This window comes from Equus quagga, chromosome 13 (genome assembly GCF_021613505.1).
Source record: "Equus quagga isolate Etosha38 chromosome 13, UCLA_HA_Equagga_1.0, whole genome shotgun sequence".
In the NCBI taxonomy this organism is placed as follows: Eukaryota; Metazoa; Chordata; class Mammalia; order Perissodactyla; family Equidae; genus Equus; species Equus quagga.
The window spans coordinates 92,038,248-92,053,259 of record NC_060279.1 but is presented as its reverse complement, the minus strand read 5'-3'; the positions used below and the strand labels follow the sequence as shown (position 1 = coordinate 92,053,259).

General features: G+C 51.8%; 1 protein-coding gene across 1 annotated transcript; it reads right to left on the bottom strand.

The window, feature by feature from the left end:
- Window positions 1-2,516: 2,516 nt before the first annotated feature.
- NANOS2 (nanos C2HC-type zinc finger 2) lies at window positions 2,517-2,933 on the bottom strand. The gene has a single exon (XM_046681411.1). The coding sequence runs from the start codon at window positions 2,931-2,933 to the stop codon at window positions 2,517-2,519; it is 417 nt and encodes a 138-aa protein (XP_046537367.1).
- Between the last annotated feature and the right edge of the window lie 12,079 nt (window positions 2,934-15,012).

The window sequence follows — 15,012 nt, the reverse complement described above, 5'->3', positions numbered from 1 at the left end:
TGCCAGAGTCGGTCCCTTTATGAAACTATCAAACTGTCCCCTATCTCCCCCATTTGAGAGGCCATCAGCTTCCTGCCCAATGCAGCACCCTCTTCCTCCAGAGCACCCCTGTGCTGGGCTCAACATCACAGGGGCTCTGGCGTTGGGGCGTCCCTTTTTCCTATTGTTTGGTTTAACTTGGGGGTCTCTATTATGGGTAGAGCTGTGTTTTTGGATAAGGACCTGTGAGCAGAGGAAGAGTTAAGGAACCGGGGTTCTGGGGCCAGCCGGGTGGCGCAGTGGTTAAGTTCACATGTTCCACTTTGGCAGCCTCGGGTTTGCTGGTTCGGATCCCGGGTGTGGACCTACGCACCGCTTGGCAAGCCATGCTGTGGCAGGCATCCCACATATAAAGTAGAGGAAGATGGGCACAGATGTTAGCTCAGGGCCAGTCTTCCTCAGCAAAAAGAGGAGGATTGGCAGCAGATGTTAGCTCAAGGCTAATCTTCCTGGAAAAAAAAAAAATTAACGGGAGTCTTTGGTTCTCTGTGCGACTAGCACACGGGTTGGGGGAGGCCATGGTGGATTTCAGAGTCTGAGAATGCACCATGAAGGTCAAATTCCCAGTGGGGTCTGCGAGATTCTGGACTCTCTGCCCACCTCTTAGCCTCTCTGATCATGTCTCTTCCTCAGCCGGCCTCTAGCTTATCGGATTGAATGCACCAGATTCCATCCCACCCCAGGGCCTTTGAACGGGCTGTCTCCTCTGCCTGGAATGCTCTTTCCCCGGATGTTCTCTGCTTTCCTCAGTTCATTTGGACCCTGCCCCAGTGTCACCTCCACAGAAAGGCCTTCCCTGACCACCTTGTATAAAACAGCCTCTCCTTCACTCCCATCCCTTACCCTCCCTTCTCTTCCTTCCTAGCACTTATGGCCCACCTGACGTTATATTATATATTGATTGATTGTCAGCTCCCTGAGGGCAGGGCTCTTGTCTGCTCTGCTGACCGCTGTGCCCTGCAGTACCTAGAACACTGCCTGGCTCCATAAATATTTCTGGAACAATGAAATGCAAGAAGCCTTGATACCATATGCAATATTTTGTGCATACGTGCGTTTCTCAGGGGCAGCGATTTTTTATCGCCTCCCCAGTGGGGTCCTGGTGCACAAAAGAACCACCATAAGCCGCTCCCGGAAGACTTGTGGTCTACCATGGCGGGATGGGCGCGCCCCTGGACAGAGCCCGAGGAAGGATGCAGAAAGGGAATCCGAGGTCAAGGTGGAGGCTGGGCCTTGGGGACCAGTCCACAGGTGACCTGTGTCCGGAGGATGTATGGGGTCAGGTCGTGAGAGGGACCCAGGACCCCTTCCTGCCCCGCCTGCCGCTTCCCAGGTTTTGGGGCCCCGCGGGACCTGGCTCCCTCCCCCAGCCTCGGAGGGGGGGCGGGTTCAGCCCGAAGACAGAAACAGACAGGGCGGTTTCAAAGACAACCAAAAACGCTCTTTATTCCCCAGAGCTCAGCCCCCGGGCCCCCAGCCCTGAGCCAAAAACCGAACAACTTAAAATCTGACCGGGGCTCTTCTTGGCCCCTTAAAATAAAATCCAGGCAGGTGCCATTCTTTCCATCCGGGCACTAAACCCGTTGGAGTACGGAAAAAAAAAAAAAAAAACCCGGGAGAAATAAAACGCCCCTTTAGCAAACGATGGTGATTGGGGGGGGGGGGGGGAGGTGGCAAGAGACGCCCAGCCCTCTCGCTGGGGGAGTGATTTGCGGTTGGGGGGCAGGAGCGCCGGGAAACGGGATAACAACCAGGGGGAGTGGAAGGGTGTCGGTTACCCCACCCCCGGAGAAGCCTGTGCAGACCTGGTGCCCCTGCCCTGCGCCCCCGCCCTCCCCCAGCTCCTGAAGGGTGGGCTGCTGAGAGCAGGGAGCAACTGTCTAGCCGATCCAGCCGGTTCCACGATGACACCAGGGGTCTACAGGTGGCTGAAGAAGGTGGACAGGCGGGTCTGGAGGCTGAATCCCATCGTGAAGGTCTTGGGCTGGTGGGTCCATGCCAGCCTTGTTCACTCTCTCCAAATTCTGAGGGCTGGCCTGGGAGAGCACCATGGGGTCCCCGAGGTCCAAGGATCCAAGAATTCCATGTGGAATGGAATCCGGGGGCTGAGAAGTCAGAGCAGGCAGGGCTGGCTCACCAGCAGGCCCCCCAAAGGACTGAAGATCCAGGCTGTGGCCCAGAAGGAGCCACGGGGCTGTGCCATGCAAGTGCAGGGTCCTGCTGCTCCGAGAATCCACAGACACCCCCAGGACGGAGCCCCAAGGGCTGAGAGATCCCGGGGGGGCAGTGCTGGCCTGGCTCCCCAGCAGCCTCGATTGTTTCCGGATCCAGCGAGGACAGAGTTCTGGCGAACAGAGGTTCCAAAGTGCTGAGTGAGTCCGGGGGGGGGGGGGGGGGGGGGGGGGTGGGGGGGGAGGGACTTGGTGGGGACCGAACTAGTGGGGTTGGAGGAATGGGGGGTGGGCACCCCACGGTCCTCAGCGCTTGACCTTGCGGCCGGCCGAATTGCGCCCAGTGCGACGGTAGAGCGACTGCTGGCCACCGTTGAGCGGGCAGTACTTGAGCGTGTGGGCCTGGCCGCCGGTGGCCCCGCACAGCGGACACACGTAGTGCCGGAGGATGGGACACACCACCACGCCCTCCGGGGTCTTCAGCTGGTGTGAGGAGTAGACGTGGCGTGACTCCCCGTTGTGCTTGCAGAAGTTGCACAAGGTGGCCAGGCCCCTGCCGGCCCCCGGCCCTCCCAGCCCCTGATCCTGCCCCAGCGGGGGCTCCGGTCTTGACTCCCCAGTCCCTTGGGCCTCTGGCCTTTGCCCCCGACTCTGGATCAGTGCCAACACCACTTGGCTCAGGTTGAAATAGTCCTTCCACATGTCGAAGGGTGGCAGCTGCATGGCACCCAGGTGGGGTTGGTGCTGGGTGGCTGGAGAGAGGCTGGGGCTGGGGACCAGCAGGCAGGAGCAGCAGACGCTTTTCTGGAGCAGAGAGGAGCTGCAGCCCCCCTTTTATACTCCCCAAAGACCCTTCTAAGCAAAGGTGGAGCTTAGGATTTAAAGGGCCCACTCCCTACCCATGATCCCCAACTGACTTTAATCTCCCACGGAGACCTGGAAGGACGTCATGGCCCTTGTCACTTGGCCCTGCTCTGCCTCCACTGTGCTCTGTGACCTCTGGAAAGGCCCTTCCCCTCCCTGGGCCTCAGTTTCCCTATCCATTCAATAAGGCTCCACATGGGCGAATGCCTGCGCCCCCATCCTCCCGCACTGCAAGGCCAGGGGCCTGCTCTCTCCCTACACCCCAGAGCCGCTCCAAATAATAATAACAGCCCCTTCCTCCGAGCTGGATGCCGTGCTGCACGATTACCTTCACGATCTGATTTAATCCTCCCCAAAACTCCATGTGGAAAACACAGTTATGACCCCCGTTTTATAGGTGAGCACTGGAAGCTCAGAGAGGGAACTTCATTGGCCCAGAGTCACATAGCATGCCAGTGGCAAAGCTGGGGCCCTACCCCAGATCTGTGGGACTCCAAAGCTAGAGCTCCTCCTCCCTCTTTTGGATGAAAACCTAACTTTTCATCACACCCTGAACTAGGAGCCACTTATTCAACAAATATTTATCAAGTGCATCCTACCATGTTCGATGTTTTATCCACACAATCTCTTTGAACCCCATCATCTCTCAAGGAGGTGGGCACCATCATTTCTATTTTATGGAGAAGGGTATGAGGCTCAGAGAGGTTAAGGAATGTACTCAAGGTCACACAGTAGGGAAATGGCAGAGTTGGGATTTGCATGCAGGTCCGGCTCCGGATTCACAGGGAGTTGATCTTAGAAGCAACAGAGGACCATGGCAGGGCACAGTCTCACTCAGAACGCCCTGTCTTGGCCCCGCACATTGTCCCCAGTCCTTCCCGACCTTTGGGACCACGCAAAAACCTTGCCTCCTGCCCATGCCACCTCCAGGAATTCTTCCTCCACCAACGATCTCCATTGGGCCCCTTGGTCACTCAACACACGGTCACTGAGGTCCCTTGCGTTGGGTACTGGAACCTCAGTGGTGACCACAGCTACCTTGTGCCTGTTTCGTAAGCGACCAGTCCAGCGGGGTGACAGCCAGCAAAGGAGAAAACAATAGACCAAAAAGACCCACCTACACAGAGACAGGGAGGCTCTGAGCGAGGCTGGGCTGGGGGACGTGACCCGGAAGCTGAGACCACAAAGAAGAAGCTTCTGGGGAGAGGAGCACAAGACACCGAGGCCTGAAGTTTTGGGGGACAGCAGGAGGCCGGGCTGGTCAGAACGGAGTGAGAGTCCCAAGATGAAGCCGTCCTGGTGTACGGGGGCTGGATGCCATCAGACTGTGGGGCGCCCTCAGGGGACGTTTTGGAAATGGTGGGGACATTTCGGGTTTGTCACAGCGATTGGAGGTGTGACCGAATTTGGTGGACGGGGACCAGGGACACCAGATGTCTCGACAATCCACGTGACCAAGATACGGTCTTGTTAACTTTCCAGTGTCCCACCCGACACCCAGGATACTAAAGGGCCGTTTCTTTTTTCTTTTCTTTTCTTTTCTTTTTTTTTTTGGTGAGGAAGATTGGCCCTGAGCTAACATCTGTTGCCAATCTTCCTCTTTTTTTTGCTCGAGGAATATTGTTGCTGAGCTAACGTCTGTGCCAATCTTCTTGTATTTTGTATGTGGGATGCCACCACAGCATGGCCAAAGAGTGGAGTAGGTCCATGCCCGGGATCCAAACCTGTGAACCCAGGCTGCTGAAGCGGAGCACATGGAATTTGAACCACTTGACCATGGGGCCCCTAAAGGGGCATTTCAAAATATTATATAAAGTAGATGTTGGGTCTCACGGGGTTAAGAACTGGTGATGTACTTGGTCTTTGCTTTCTGAGCCACAGGGAGCCACCAAAAGGCATAAGAGGAGGGACCTATGAGATATTGGTTGTAAGAAGCTCCTCTGGTTGCATTGATTGAACGGGGCAGTGGCACTGTCCCTGTCAACTCATGTTGTCTCCATTTGATCAAGGAGCAAAATCGGAACAAGGCCTGTTGAGAACTCCGTGATGGCAGACAGTGTGTCCTGCCTTCAGAAAGAGCTTAATACGGGGCCAATCTTCCTCAGCAAAAAAAAAAAAAAAAAAAAAAAGCTTCATAAATGCTTATTGAGTGAATGTATTGTCTCTGCGGATGGGCTCATGGTTGGGAGGTGACGGAGGGAGGAATTCATGAATGTCAGAGGAAAGGTCTTCTTACAATGTGATTTTCCAACTTTCTGTGATTTCCTTTGGAAGTAATGATTTGGATCATGGCTTGTTTGATGTCTGTCCTCGCTGGTAATCTGTGAGCCCGGGGAGGTCAGGGCCAGGGCTGTCCTGGTCACTGATGCGAGAGCAGAGCAGGGGATGTTAGCAGGATGAATGAATGGCTGGAGCTAAGCCGTCTCCCCAGACCGTGTAATATTCCCTTGCTCTACATGTCCACAGACTGTCTTTTGCACGGATGATTCCTAAGTCTTGAGTGCTTACCATGTCCGTCACTGCTCAGCTCTGATGCCTCCTCCTCCAGGAAGCCCTCCTGACCCCCAGGCTGGGTCAGCTGACTTCTCTGGGCGACCCCATTCCAGCCGTGCCCACTCTGAGTCATCGCTGACTGGGGATGGGTCTGTCTCTCCCTCTAGATTGTGAGCCCACGAGGGCACGGCTGGGGCTGTTCCCACAAGGCCCCTAGGCGCTCATGTCATTTAATCACCTCGATTCCTTGACTTAAGTATTATTATTATTCCTGATTTGCAGAGGCAGCAATTCATGTTCAGAGAGGTTAGGTGACTTGTCTATGGTCACACAGCCAGCAGACAGCCAGAGTTGGGATTCCAACCTGAGTCTGCCTGAGTCCAAAGTCTTTGTCCTTAACCACTGCCCCATCCTGCCTCAATAAACGCCCGTCAACGGAATGAACCAATAAATGAAGGCATCTAGGAGGGACACAAGGTCTCCCGGGTCACCCAGTCCGGCTCACTCCGCTTTCTTATTTTACAGATGTGGGAACAAGGCCTCCAGACGGGAAGGATCTGAGTTTCAGTATCTTAAAGCCACCATTCCCGGCCGAGGTCCCCGGGTTCACCCACACGCCACACATTTTCTGGAAACCTATAAGTAAAAGCACATCCATGGTTAGGTGGCGGGCTGTGGCCGGCTCACCTCCCTGAAGAGGTGAGTCAGACCTCTCTGTTGTGACGTTGGGGACACGGAGTCAGGCAGTGGGGTGACTTCAGCGCCCCCCCCCCCCCCCGGGTTTAGGGAGTGGCCAGCATCACGGTCAGCTCTCAGTATCAGCTACAGATTCAAGCCTGGCTCTACCACCTGCTGGCCGAGTGGCTGTGGCTTCTTACTTAACCTCTCTCAGCCTCAGTTTCTTCATCTGTCAAGAGCGGCTGGGCCGGCCCGGTGGCGCAGCGGTTAAATTCGCACGTTCCGCTTTGGCGGCCTGGGGTTCACCGGTTCGGATCCCGGGTGTGGACATGGCACCACTTGGCACACCATGCTGTGGCAGTCATCCCACATATAAAGTAGAGGAAGATGGGCATGGATGTGAGCTCAGGGCCAGTCTTCCTCAGCAAAAAGAGGAGGATTGGCAGCAGATGTTAGCTCAGGGCTAATCTTCCTCAAAAAAAAAAAAAGATGGGATGACGTGAGCTCCTGACTCAGAGTGTGGAGCACAGAGCCTGGCCTGAGGGCTGTGCTTATTGAATGTTAGCTGTGATAATTAAGACCCAATTAGGGCACTAATCTGAAGGGCACTTATTTACTGAGTGCCTCCTTTGGGCCCGCAGCATGCTCAGGGCTCTGCCTGTGTGTTGTCTCTGTGAATGCCTCCAGACCCTGTGAAATACGGTCTATTCAGAGTCCCATCTTACAGATGAGCAGTGGGAGGCTCAGAGAGGCCGAGGGGCTTGTCCGCGGTCATGCGGACAGTGAGTGGTAGCCTGGAGCCGAACAAGGGCTGTCTGACCCGGACCCAGGACATCCTCCCGCCCCCTGTGAAAGCCTGCCAGAGTGGGGAACAGAAAGCAGGGGAGCGTGGAGGGACATGCCAGGTGTGGGGACAGAGAGGGACGGGAAACCAGGAAGGATGGGCCATCTGAGCCACATCGGTTTTCACAGGGAGAACAGAGGAGACCTGTCGGCCATCGATGGACATTCTCGAAGGCAGAAGAGATGGGGGTCTGGCTGCATGGAGAGCCAGCCTCCCGGAGGGGGGAACCGGGGCCAGTGTGGGGGTCCCTGCATTGCGTGCCTTCCACAGAGTGACAGCTGAGACCTTTAGCTCTGGAGGTGAGTGCCCCGTGTGCAGCAGGGGACCCAGCGCCCGTCCTGCCACCGTGGCATCTGCGGGATGGGTGGGCGTGACCGAGGGGAGGCGGTCGTTTCGAGGGGCCGTGACTGCCCTTAACAATCACACGTATTGTTCGGGAACCCTCAGATTCTGTTACTCCAGAGTCTGTTTTATTATTACTATGATGTATTTTTCCCCCCACTTGTTTTCTTCTAGGACTCTGTTACTGGGGCTACGGCTGCCCTTCCTGCACCCCCCCCCCCCCCGGTGTTTAATTGGACGGATCACTGAAGGAGGGCCCTCTTCCGATGAGCCTTCTTCCCTGGTGTAGTTGAGGCTGTGGACTCGGGGAAAGTCTCCCAGGATACTGATGAGAAATTCATCAGCCGCGTGTTTACTGGATCACGACCCCGACCCCCACCCCCACCCGGGGCCAGACCCCTCTGCTGCCCTGCCTCCTCCGCTGCCCTGTTTACTTGTGAATTTCCCCCTCAGCCTGACGCCGGGCAGAAAACAGCTCCTGGGGGGTCCCTGGAGGGCTGGGGAAGGGCAAGGGCGAGTCAGGGGGAGAGAAACCCTGAGAAGGAGCGGGAGAGACACAGAGAGAGGCGACAAGGGCTCCCAGAGGGACTGAGGGACACACTTGTGCAGAGATCAAGAGAGGAGCGATGAAGACCAGGGACAGAGAGACACCCCCCCCCAGGACCGAGGAGGTCACGATCATTGTCCTTGCTGTCTCTGTTTGTTGGGTGCTGGCCTGTGTGAGGATCTCATGAAACCCTCACGACAACCTGATGAGGTTGTCCCCATTTTACAGAGCAGGAAACTGAGGCCCAGCGAGGTGACACCTCTCGTGGATGTCATCCAGTTAGTCTCGATTCAAATCCAGTTCTGCAGAGAGAGGAGAGGGACCCGCTCACAACCGTCGAAGGAGACAGAGGCTCCAGGAGAGAGAGATGGAAATGAGAACCAAAACAAGAATAACACGATACTTAGCGTGATGGTTCGGAGAGTGGCCGCCGCAGCCAGAGAAAATCACACAGGGTGAAATCTTGGCGCTGCCACTTCCAGCTGTGTGGCTCTGAGCAAGTGATGTCACCTCTCTGGGCTTCTGTTTCTTCCTTGTCACAAAAAAAGATCATTGCAGACCCTCTACTATGGCGCTGTTTTGAGGATGACAGCTGACAACACAGGTAGGGTCATTAGAATAGGTTCATAGTGAGCTTTAGCTAGGATTTTTAATTTTTTTCTTTTTTGGTGAGGAAGATTAGCCCTGAACTAACATCTGCCACCAATCCTCCTCTTTTTGCCTAGGAAGACTTTCGTGAGCTAACATCTGTGCCCATCTTCCTCTACTTTATATGTGGGACGCTTACCACAGCATAGCTTGATGAGTGGTACGTAGGTCCGCATCCAGGATCTGAACCGGTGAAGCCAGGCTGCCGAAGTGGAGCACACGGACCTTTAACCACTCGGCCATGGGGCTGGCCCCTAGGATTTTTAATTTTATTCCTTCATTAAAGGATTCGTGGGAGAGTACTAGGCAGAGAGATGGAGACTGCGGGGCACAGATGGATGGAAGAATATTTGCTCAATCAGTCAACAAATATTTACTGAAGACGTGACATGTGTCTGGCAATGTTCTAGGTGCTGAAGAGACAGTGATAAATAAAATATACGAAAATCCCTGCCCTCACGCAGCTGAAATTTTAGGCAGATAGAAAATAAGATGGACAAATGAAATACAGTATGTCAGGTAGGGCTATGCACTATAGAGAAAGAAATTAATGGGGTAGGAACATAGAGAGCAATCAGGGAAGGCCTCTCGGAGGAGGTGATATTTGAGAAAAGTCATAAAGGAGGTGAGAGAGGGAGCCTTGTAGATAGGTGGAGGAAGGGTCCCAGACAGAGGGAAGAGCCAGTGCAAAGGCCCTGAGGTCGGAGTGACGCTGGTGTGTTCAAGGAACATCATGGCTTGAGTAGATTGAGAAGGAGAGCGGGAGGAGGTGAGAGGCAATGGAGGTGAGAGTGAATGCAGGACCCTGTGGGCCACTGTAGGGACTCTGGCTTGTGCTCTGAGTGAGGTGGGAGCCAAGGGATGGTTCTGAGCAGAGGAGGGGCGTGACTTGACTCAAGATCTAATGGTGTCCCTCTGGCTGCTGGGTGGGGGAAAGACTGTGGCAGTTGAGGGCAGAAGCCAGGAGCCCAGTATGGTCCCTGCGAGAGGCGATGGGGCTGGGCCGGGGGTGGGCAGAGAGGAAGTGGAGAACAGTGATTGGATGTTGAATATTACCTAGCAGCAGAGATTTCTAAAATGTAAATCAGATCGTGTCACTCCTGCTTAAAACCTTCTCTGATTCTCCGTGAGCCTCAGAATAAGGTCCAAAAACATAGCCACGGCCTACAGGTCCCTAACTGCTGCGTCCACACTCCCCCTCATCCCCACTGGGATCTCTCCAACCTCATCTCCTATCACCCTCTCCTGAATCTCTCACTCCTCTCTAGCCATCCAGGCCTCCTTTCTGACCCTCGAATGTGCCCCGGGGCCTTTGCACTTGCCGTTTCCCCTTCCCTGAACTTCCCTTCTCTCTGATTTTTTTTTTTTGTAAGGCTGGCTCCTTAGGAGGATCCAGGTGTTGGTCCAAGCCCAGATCAGCCTTCCATGGCCATGCTCTCCATGGAGCTCACTCCCGCACCCCAGTCCTCTCTGCCTCGCCCTTGTTTATTTCCTTGTTCTGTAATTACCCTGTTTGTGCACCAGCTTACTGACCACGAGCCTCCCGGGGCCGTGCCCAGCTAACATCTCTGCTGTATTCCCAGGCTTGGCCCGTCATGAAGGGTAATGCTGTGTCAGTGAAGGCAATGGATCCTCGCAGTTCCCCAGAGCCAGCGTCTTCACCGAGAGTCCACACGACGGAGCAGGAGCTCCAGAGTCACAGGTTTGAATCCCGGCTCTTCTCCTTATTGTGAGCGCTGTGCCAAGTTCTTCAACCTGGCTGTGCCTCCAATGGGAAAAAGAAAGGCACCCACCTTTTAGAGATGTTATGAGGATTAAAGGAGCTAATAGGGGCCGGCCGGGTGGCATAGTGGTTAAGTTCATGCGCTCCTGCGCTGGTAGCCCCGGGTTTTCGGGTTCAGATCCCCGGCGTGGACCCAGCACCACTGGTCAAGCCATGCTGTGGCGGCGCCCCCACATAAAATAGAGGAAGATTGGCATAAATGTTAGCTCAGGGCCAATCTTCCTCACCAAAAAAAAAAAAAAAAGGAGTTAGTAGGCACTTAGAAAAATGTCTGACAATTAGCAGGTACTCGACAAATATTAGCAATTATGTAGATTTTTGCATTTTTTTCTTGAAGAGTAAGGAGGAATGACAGCAAATATATGGACTTCAGAAACTCAGGGAAGCTTGGGCTCTAGGATCATGTGTGTGTTTGAATAAACCCCGTACAGCAGTACTGTTATTCAGCCCATTTTCCAGGGGAAGGAACTGAGGCTCAGGGAGAGAAGGTTGGTGAGCCCAGAGTCAAGGGAGAGCCCAAGTCTGTTGGTCTGACTCTGTCATCGCTGCTCTGGAATGGTCCCACCAGGCTCCCTCATGGAACAGACACACACACGACACACTCGTGATTCTCATGTGCCAAGGGCAGTGCTGGGCCTTCTCAGTCACCACTGGGTCCCCAGTGTGGCCCAGTATAGAGCCTGGTAACTCCCACTCAACCATCAGAGAGCACAGAGTAGGTAAATGTTTGTTGAATGAATGTATGAATGCCAAGCTAAGGACTTTGTACTGTGTGCTAAGAAGGGCACTGGGGAGCCAAGGAAGGTTCGTAAGCAGGAGAGGGCCATGGGCACACCTGAGCTTTAGAAAACACTCAGGGCTTCCTCTCCATTCTGGGTCATTGCATATACTACTCCCCCTGCTTGAAGCATTCCTACTCACTAACTCCTACTGCTCCCTCAAATCTTAGCTCAGACATTCCCTCCTCCAGGAAGCCCTCCCAGACCTGCTCTGGGCTCCTGCAGCCCAGCCCTGGCCACTCTGGGTGGTCATTGTGTGGGAATGGGTCCTTCTTACCGACAGGACCAGAATTCCCATGAAAGCAGGGCCAGGAGTGTCTTGATCACATCTGTGTCCCCAGCGCTGCTGCATACTGGGTTGGGCACTCAGGGAACTTTTTTTGGGGATAAATGAATGAGATCAAAACTAGAACAGAATTGGGGAGGGTTGGGGTGGGGGCCTGCTCCAGCCGAGGGCTCTGTCTCCTGCACAACGCTGACGCTCTTAGTCTGAGAAACTGTTACTCAGTTTTTCCAGAAACTCGTCTTGAACCACCTTCTTGCTCACTGCAACCACCCAGAACTTCTTGACGGAGCAAAAATCAAGTAGACGAGGATAGAAATGGGGGAAACTAGAGGAGAAGAGGTGTGTGGGAACTCTGGTGGTGATTACCACACAGCTTTTCAGCATTCTCGTATTTTGAGACATCTTTATATATATATTTTTTAGATTGGCACCTGGGCTAACAACTGTTGCCAATCTTCCTTTTTTTAAATTTGTTTTAAGGATTGGCTCCTGGACTAACAACTGTTGCCAATCTTTTTTTTTTTCTGCTTTATTTCCCAACACTCCCCCTCCCCCACGCCCTGTACACAGTTGTATATCTTAGTTGCAGGTCCTTCTAGTTGTGGTATGTGGGACGCTGCCTCAACGTGGCCTGATGAGCGGTGCCATGTCATGTGCGCGCCCAGGATCCGAACCCTGGGCCGCTGCAGCGGAGCACGCGAACTTAACCACTTGGCCACGGAGCTGGCCTCACATCTTTATATTTTAAAGTACCAAAATCCCAATATTTTTGTTAGAGTCATACTATTATTTCAGTATTCTTTTTAAAAAGACTTACTTCTAAGAATAGAGCATGGAAAGAGGAAAAATAGTAACTTTAGAGCAGAGTGACCCGGCAGACACCACCTTAACCAGGTGATCGAGGTTGACGTGTCCCATGATGTCAGCACAGATATCATCTACTCTAATAGGACAGATGGGGGTGGTACCTTTGCTCTGTGATATTTTCCCTCTAAATCCATAACTACAGTCTAATTATGAGAAAACATCAGACAAACCCAATTTGAGAGGCATTCTACAAAAATACCTGACCAGTACTCTTCAAAAGTGTCAAGGTCATGAAAAACAAGGAAAGACCAAGAAACTCTCACAGGTTGAGGAGTCAAAGGAGAGATGAAAATAAAATACTATGTGGTCTCCTGGATTGGACTGTGCAACAGAAAAAGGACATTAGTGGCAAAATTGGTGAAACCTGAATAAAGTTTATAGTTTCATTAGTGGTACTATGTCAATGTTAATTTATAACAAAATTAGGGGAAGCTGGGTGCATATACGTGGGAACTCTGTACTCTCTCTTCAGCTTTTCTGTAATCTAAAATTATTTCAAGAGAAACAGTTTTTAAAAAAGAAAATCTCAATCATTTATATATTGAGATGTACCCAGTGAGCTGTCTTGTATAAAATTTTTGGTCTGACGGTCTTTGTCTTTTTCCTAAAGTATTTATCCACTTACATTTAATGTAATTACTAATATTCATGTTTGAGGTTAAATCTACCGTTTTATATTGTACTTTTTATTTGTCTCATCTGGCCTGTTTCTTGCCTCTTTAGTTTGTTTGTTTAACTGGGTTGTGTTTTTAATCACTAAATGCCCCCCACCCAACATGAGTTGCAGGTTATATGTTCTTCCAGTGGTTATCCTATAAATTATACATGCACGGTTGAAATATTGAAGTCAATATTTTAATTCTTCATCCACTCCTGATAATATAAGGACCTTAGAATACTTTAACTCCACTTAATTTGTCCCCGAGATATGTTACTGTCTTCTATTTTATTTTAACCCCTCTAGATACTAACATTGCTATTTTAAATGAAAGTATTGTCTTATATATATTTTTGTGTATGTTTACCACTTTCTTTATTTTACATTCTTTCTTGCATCTCAGACCTTCTATCTGAGATCATACTTGCATTCTGCCCAGATTATATCCTTTATAATTTTCTTTAATGAGGGTTTGCTGGTGATAAACTCTCTCAATTTTGTAGTCTGAAATTACTTTTTTTTTTTTTTGAGGAAGATTAGCCCTGAGCTAACATCTGCTGCCAATCCTCCTCATTTTGCTGAGGAAGACTGGCCCTGAGCCAACATCCGTGCCCATCTTCCTCTGTTTTATGTGGGACATTGCCACAGCATGGCTTGTCAAGCAGTGCTAGGTCTGTTCCCAGGATCTGAACCTGCAAACCCCCGGCTGCCAAAGCAGAGTGCGTGAACTTAACCACTATGCCGCCGGGGGCTGGCTGGCCAAGCCATATAAAGACTGACCTTTATAGTTTCCTGTTCTCAGCAGATGTTCTCAAGTTTGCGTGTCTTTATTTCAACATGGTAAGCATAACTCCTTTAAAATCATTTGTCCGATCTCTCCAGCACCCGAAGTCTGAGCGCACCTGTTCTGTTCTCTGAGCTCTTGTTGGTGTCGTCTTGGTTCCTTGTGACCTGATTATCTCTGATTGACGATGGTTGACCTTTCCATTTGACTGTGGGATCTCCCCTCGCCCTGACGTGGATGTGCCACCACCAGAGGCTGCGTTTGCTTTGGCAGGGATCCCTGGTGACACTTCCAGTCAGAGCCACCTCAGACCCAGTTCTGCCGTGATGTGCCTTGACTTACTCTGTTGTCTGTCTCCCAGGGGTGTCAGTGTGTTCCTGGGTCATTCTGAGGCCACAGCTTCTCAGGGACTTGAAGAATGTTCCTTCTCCTCTTATACTCAGGGTCAAGGCTGCTGCTCCAGAGTTAGATTTGGGGTAGGTTTACAACTGGCTCACCCTTTGGGGTCCCAGCTTAGTATGGATAAGGTCTTCCCTTCCGCTTCCTGTCTTGGCCAGGCCCTGACCCTTGACCTTGAAGGCTACAACATGAAACCCAGTCATACTCCCAGAAAACCCTCTCAGGGCACAAGCTCCTTCTGTATATTCTTCTTGCCTCTCTGTTTATACTGTAAACTCTGCAGGTTTTTACCTCCTCTGTGTTTTCATCTCAACAGTGTATTTCTGAAAAGTAAACTCTTTTATTTTGAGATGACTCTAGAGTCACATGGGGTCATAAGAAATAATAGAGAGATCCTGTGTACTTTTGACTCAGTTTCCCTAAACGATGTCTTACAAAACTACAATATAATACCGCAAGCAGGATGGAGACGTTGATACAATGCGTCGATGCTGTTCAGATTTTGCATTTTCTTGGACTCGTTTGTGTGTGTGTGAGTTTCTGTGCAATGTTGTAACATGTAGGCTGTGTCTGTACCACCACCACGAAGGTACGGGACGTTTCCATTAGCCCAAGGGTCGCCCGTGTTGCTCTTTGATAGACACATTCACTTCCCTCCTGGCTCCTTCTGCCTCCTTAATCCCTGGCAACATATTCTGTTCTCCACTTCTATGATTTTTGTCATTTCAAGAATGTTACAGAAATAGAATGATACAGCAAATCACCTTTGGGGACTGGCTTTTTTTCACACGGCGTGATTCTCAGAAATTCATCCAAGTTGCTGTACGTGC

Coding starts and splice junctions, on each gene's coding strand:
- NANOS2 (XM_046681411.1), bottom strand. CDS start 2,933: ATGCAGCTGCCACCCTTCGACATGTGGAAGGACTATTTCAACCTGAGC.